The sequence below is a fragment of the Camelina sativa genome, chromosome 15, assembly GCF_000633955.1.
Source record: "Camelina sativa cultivar DH55 chromosome 15, Cs, whole genome shotgun sequence".
In the NCBI taxonomy this organism is placed as follows: domain Eukaryota; kingdom Viridiplantae; phylum Streptophyta; class Magnoliopsida; order Brassicales; family Brassicaceae; genus Camelina; species Camelina sativa.
In genome coordinates this window covers 1,150,392-1,156,328 of record NC_025699.1, presented here as the reverse complement: position 1 = coordinate 1,156,328, position 5,937 = coordinate 1,150,392, and the positions used below count along the sequence as shown (strand labels likewise).

General features: G+C 38.3%; 1 protein-coding gene across 5 annotated transcripts in view; it reads left to right on the top strand.

Annotated features, from left to right (window-relative positions):
- Positions 1-5,937, top strand: part of LOC104744499 (casein kinase 1-like protein HD16) — a 12,823-nt gene that overhangs the window by 1,843 nt on the left and 5,043 nt on the right. Inside the window, exons 3-18 of one of the 5 annotated variants that reach the window (XM_019237282.1) lie at positions 47-410; positions 667-792; positions 881-954; positions 1,055-1,124; positions 1,206-1,261; positions 1,341-1,412; positions 2,467-2,561; positions 2,700-2,766; positions 2,854-2,983; positions 3,065-3,283; positions 3,372-3,502; positions 3,790-3,964; positions 4,053-4,143; positions 4,246-4,403; positions 4,499-4,687; positions 4,807-4,870. In XM_019237282.1, coding sequence (XP_019092827.1) covers positions 47-410; positions 667-792; positions 881-954; positions 1,055-1,124; positions 1,206-1,261; positions 1,341-1,412; positions 2,467-2,561; positions 2,700-2,766; positions 2,854-2,983; positions 3,065-3,283; positions 3,372-3,502; positions 3,790-3,964; positions 4,053-4,143; positions 4,246-4,403; positions 4,499-4,687; positions 4,807-4,863 — 2,074 coding nt within the window. In that variant the 3' untranslated portion in view covers positions 4,864-4,870. Of the gene's footprint in view, positions 1-6; positions 411-666; positions 793-880; positions 955-1,054; positions 1,125-1,205; positions 1,262-1,340; positions 1,413-1,599; positions 1,711-1,798; positions 1,873-1,970; positions 2,041-2,121; positions 2,178-2,255; positions 2,328-2,466; positions 2,562-2,699; positions 2,767-2,853; positions 2,984-3,064; positions 3,284-3,371; positions 3,503-3,789; positions 3,965-4,052; positions 4,144-4,245; positions 4,404-4,498; positions 4,688-4,803; positions 5,098-5,937 lie in introns of those variants that run through there. The other 4 variants (XM_019237281.1, XM_019237280.1, XM_010465561.2 and 1 more) reach the window with 4 other exon arrangements.

The window sequence follows — 5,937 nt, the reverse complement described above, 5'->3', positions numbered from 1 at the left end:
TTTTGCATGGAGTAAGAATGCCAGAGTTAAGAAGTGGAGCAAGGAGATCGAGACGCCTTGACGAGCAGCCTAACCCTCAGCTAGTTGAACAACCAGAAATTATCGTATCTCCTCCTCCCACTGCGACAAGGAGAAGAGGTGGTGGTAGAGGAAGGGGGAATGCTGCTTTAGCTAAAGGGGCGGCACCTCCAAGACCAACTGCTGCCGGTAGAGGCAGGGGTATCAGGTTGACAGACTTAGATCCAGAACCTTGTGAGGTTCGTCCTGCTGCAGGTGCTTTAGGGGCCACTGAACCTGCCTTAAATCGAGTTGAAGGGGTAGCTGATAAGGATCTTGCTGCAGAAGGCGGTAGCGCAGAGAAAATAGTAGGAATGGAAGAAGATTCCAGCATGGGTCCAGTCCCTGAAAGGGTATTTCCTGTTTAACATTATGACATTAGTCACTGGATTTCTGCTAGGTTACATCCTTGCAAAACTCTAGGGTTAAGTCAAAGAAGGTCCTCCGTTTTGGAGTTCAACATATGCTTGTTTCATCACCAATCATCATCTTGGAACTCTTAGATCTTTTGCTGATATGTGGTTCGCGAGCCATGCTAATGTGTTTAAGCATTGTCTCAACTTTTTATTTACCTTTGAGAGAGATATTCACTATTATTTAATTGTGCAGGTGCAAGTTGGGAATTCTCCTGTTTATAAGACCGAGAGGAAACTCGGTAAAGGTGGATTTGGTCAAGTTTATGTTGGCAGAAGGGTGAGTGGTGGCAGTGATAGGATTGGAGCAGATGCAATTGAGGTATTATAGAAAAAAGCCTGTTGAAAGTCATGGGGTTTAATACCAAAAGAGTGAACAAATTAAAAACGTTAATTCTTTTCCTTTTCAGGTAGCTCTTAAACTTGAACATCGAAATAGTAAAGGCTGTAATTTTGGCCCACCTTACGAGTGGCAAGTGTACAAGTAAGACTTACCTGCTTCCTTTCTAAATTTCCTCCCATATTCTCTATATCTCGTTATGTGTCACTACTAATCTGTTCTGTTTTATTTTTCTCTTTTAAAGTACGCTCAATAGCTGTTATGGAATTCCTGCTGTACATCATAAGGGTCGTCAAGGAGATTTTTACATTCTGGTAAGCTTTTCGTACGAGCCTGGTTACACATCGAGATTAATGAGGTGTCGTTTATAAAAGAAACTATTATAATTATTTCAGGTCATGGACATGCTTGGTCCTAGCCTCTGGGATGTTTGGAATTCCTTGGCTCAATCGTAAGCACTTTCATCTTGCTTTATATTCAGACCAATCATGCTCATGCAGATATTCTAAATTTATTTTTCGTACGTGTAGGATGTCTCCAAACATGGTAGCGTGCATTGCAGTGGAGGCGATATCTATTCTTGAGAAACTGCATATGAAGGGGTTAGTGCTAATTTTTGTAGTTGCCAACTTCCTAGCAATTAATAATTCCATTTCTTTCGAACAAATTTATAATTACACCCAAAAAATTTGCTATCAATGAGCTGACTGTCATGCCATGTTTAATCCCTACGTGAAATAAGGTTTGTGCATGGAGATGTGAAGCCAGAAAACTTTTTACTTNGGGAATTCTCCTGTTTATAAGACCGAGAGGAAACTCGGTAAAGGTGGATTTGGTCAAGTTTATGTTGGCAGAAGGGTGAGTGGTGGCAGTGATAGGATTGGAGCAGATGCAATTGAGGTATTTTAGACAAAAGCCTGTTGAAAGTCATGGGGTTTAATACCAAAAGAGTGAACAAATTAAAAACGTTAATTCTTTTCTTTTTCAGGTAGCTCTTAAACTTGAACATCGAAATAGTAAAGGCTGTAATTTTGGCCCACCTTACGAGTGGCAAGTGTACAAGTAAGACTTGTGCTTCATTTCTAATTTTCCTCCCATATTCTCTATATCTCGTTATGTGTCACTACTAATCTGTTCTGTTTTATTTTTCTCTTTTAAAGTACGCTCAATAGCTGTTATGGAATTCCTGCTGTACATCATAAGGGTCGTCAAGGAGATTTTTACATTCTGGTAAGCTTTTCGTACGAGCCTGGTTACACATCCAGATTAATGAGGTGTCGTTTATAAAAGAAACTATTATAATTATTTCAGGTCATGGACATGCTTGGCCCTAGCCTCTGGGATGTTTGGAATTCCTTGGCTCAATCGTAAGCACTATCATCTTGCTTTCTATTTAGACCAATCATGCTCATGCAGATATGCTAAATTTATTTTCGTACGTGTAGGATGTCTCCAAACATGGTAGCGTGCATTGCAGTGGAGGCGATATCTATTCTTGAGAAACTGCATACGAAGGGGTTAGTGCTAATTTTTGTAGTTGCCAACTTCCTAGCAATTAATAATTCCATTTATTTCGAACAAATTTATAATTACACCCAAAAATTTGCTATCAATGAGCTGACTGTCATGCCATGTTTAATCCTTACATGAAATAAGGTTTGTGCATGGAGATGTGAAGCCAGAAAACTTTTTACTTGGTCAGCCTGGAACAGCAGACGAGAAGAAACTATACCTTATTGATCTTGGTCTAGGTGAGTTTCTGTAATATGCTTACAAAGAACCTAATACACTTCAGCTGTTTATATCTCTCTTTTGTCTCTAGAAAGTCTTTTGAAATATTTATAGTCTTTATTTTAACAAATGTTAACATAGATTCTCTTTTATTTTAGCATCAAGATGGAAAGATTCACACTCTGGCCAGCATGTTGAATATGATCAAAGAGCAGATGTATTCAGGTATTTTAATTGTGTTGTGTATGCTATCTTTCTTACTTTTCTTTTGTATACATATGTATTTACATCTTTATTATGCTTCATATGCAGGGGAACAATAAGGTATGCAAGTTGTCATGCACATCTTGGTCGCACCGGAAGTCGGAGAGATGATCTCGAGTCATTGGCTTATACATTAATATTTCTGATGCGGGGAAGGTTGCCGTGGCAAGGGTACCAGGTGGGTTTCTTATCTCTCTTCACAACCTACAGCATTTTTAAGTCTCAGTTCTAGTCCATGATTTATGGTTTTTGTACGCAGGGTGACAACAAGAGCTTTCTTGTTTGCAAGAAAAAGATGTCAACGTCTCCTGAATTGATGTGCTGTTTTTGTCCACCCCCTTTTAAGCTGTTCCTCGAGGCAGTTACTAATATGAAGTTTGACGAGGAGCCCAACTATGCCAAGCTTATCTCAATTTTTGATACTCTAATCGAGCCATGTGCTATATCTAGACCAATAAGAATTGATGGGGCTCTTAAGGTGATTTTCTTTGGTTCCTGTGTCTTTTTTTTTTTCACTATGCATAAATATATCAGCGAGTGTTGACATTTTACTTTTGCATGACTAGGTTGGTCAAAAGCGAGGAAGATTGCTTATCAATTTGGAAGAGGATGAACAGCCTAGGAAGAAAATTAGAATCGGCAGTCCTGCTACCCAGTGGATTTCAGTTTATAATGCACGCCGTCCTATGAAACAGAGGTAATTCTTACACATTTAAATGCTTTGCTCACCACTTCTTTCTGGAGTATAAAGCTCTGAAAATCTTCATTAATCATTCCTCTTTCTAGCTGACCAGTCTGCTTGTCAGTCATAGCAAAACATATTGTCTAATGCTTTGCATTTGTTATGGCTTTAGTTATTACCTATTTCAGAAAGATACATTAGGTGGGATGGGGAAGGATACTGAGACTTAAATAATATTAGTGGAAATATTTGTTTTTTTGTATTTCTTTGCGTAACGGGTCAAATCTTTGTTGCTTTTGTAGATATCATTACAACGTTGCAGACTCAAGACTGCACCAGCATGTTGAGAAGGGTAACGAGGATGGCCTTTTCATAAGCTGTGTAGCATCAGCAGCTAATCTCTGGGCCATCATCATGGATGCTGGTACTGGGTTCAGTTCTCAAGTATATGAACTGTCCTCAGTCTTCCTGCACAAGGTGAAACATCTAAAGCATTAGGAGCCATCTATTTGTCATACCTATGTTGACTATAGCAGCTTACCATTTGTTTCTGGATTCTTTGCAGGACTGGATTATGGAACAATGGGAAAAGAACTACTATATCAGTTCCATAGCTGGTGCAAATAATGGGAGCTCACTGGTTGTTATGGCAAAAGGTTGGTATTCACGTCTGATGATAACTTTGCCGACGTCTTACTTATTCATTCATTAGATCATTAAAAGCTGTTTTACTTATTCCACTTCATGTAATGTGATAGGAACTCCTTATACCCAGCAATCTTACAAAGTCAGCGACTCATTTCCATTCAAGTGGATAAATAAAAAGTGGAAAGAAGGTTTTCATGTAACTTCGATGACCACTGCTGGGAGTCGGTGGGGTGTAGTAATGTCCAGGAACTCAGGCTACTCTGAACAGGTTCCCATATCTTTACCTGAGGCATTTCGATGCTTCTTTGATTCCTTTTTGGGCACTATGATGTATTAATGATGTTTATGTGGTGTATATAATAGGTGGTGGAGCTTGACTTCTTGTACCCAAGTGAAGGAATACATCGAAGGTGGGAAAATGGATACAGGATAACATCAATGGCTGCAACAGCTGACCAAGCAGCTCTTATATTGAGTATACCTAAACGTAAAATAACTGATGAAACGCAAGAGACTCTCCGAACTTCTGCCTTCCCTAGTACCCATGTCAAGGTAATCTTCGAAAACAAATGAAGCATGTTGGCTTCGTTTCACACATGAAATGGAAATTGGGATTCTTCTCCATTTGTTCTTTTTAACTGACATTGGACCTGCATTTTTGATTTCAGGAGAAATGGGCAAAAAATCTGTACATTGCATCAATATGCTATGGTCGGACAGTTTGCTGATAAAAACATAATCTGTATCAACCTCTATGTATGTAGTAGTAACCTCTATGCATGTAGTAAGTACAAGATAAAAGGAAAAAAATAATAAAAAAAATGAGTAGAAGAGAGCATTTATTAGTAGAACTGATGAAGAGCTGGAAAAAGATTATGCAGTTTCTGGCTTAATTGTTTCTGGATTAGGAAGCAACATGTTTGTTAATGAACATACATCATCTCTAAGAAGCCTTTCTCATCGTTTGGATTTTAATTAATATGTAGAAATTGGTTTGCTATTACTTCAAATGTTATTTGTAAGAATCGAATGAATAGAGATAACATTTCAAATTTTGAGAGAAGTCAGATATATGAAAGCATCGTTTTCATTTAGTCTTTTAAATCACTGAATTCCCAAATCAATTACATGTTCTGGAGTCAACGTACTAGTCAACATGATCGAATATTCAACTCTATAATTGTGTGAATGCAGACAGAAAGCACGATCTTAAAAGTCAACTATTTTTATATTTAGTGCTTTCTTCACAAAGACTACAACACATCACAGTCACTATGAAGAAAAAACATTGTTCGGATCTAAGTCGTGTAGCAATAATCACTTCTTGGACTTGTTATAAATATGAAACAAGACAGCATACAGTAGAACCTGTGAGCGGCAACAGACAATACCTCTGAGAATAATGCTGAATCTAGCCCTGGGCGTTCGGATTTTCGGTTCAGATCGGATCGGTTTTTTTGGATTTCGGATTTTTTGGATTGGGACATATAGAATCCGTTTAGAATTCGACTGTTTTTCGGATCGGATCGGATCGGATTCGTTCGGATTCGGATCGGTTTTCAACTTTTTTCTAGAATCCGAACTTAAACCGAAACCCTTATATATGTCATTCAGGAAGTTAAACCAAAAAGTTGGAGCAGCTCAAATGGTTAGCGTGTGTATGCCTTATCTGAAAGGTCTCAGGTTCGAACCCTCCTCTCGTCTATTCTATATTAAAATTTTAAAACAGATCCGTTTATAGCTAATGGGCTTGGGTTAGAAGCCCAAAAATAATACCAATACCTAAAAATTAACTGGGCAAT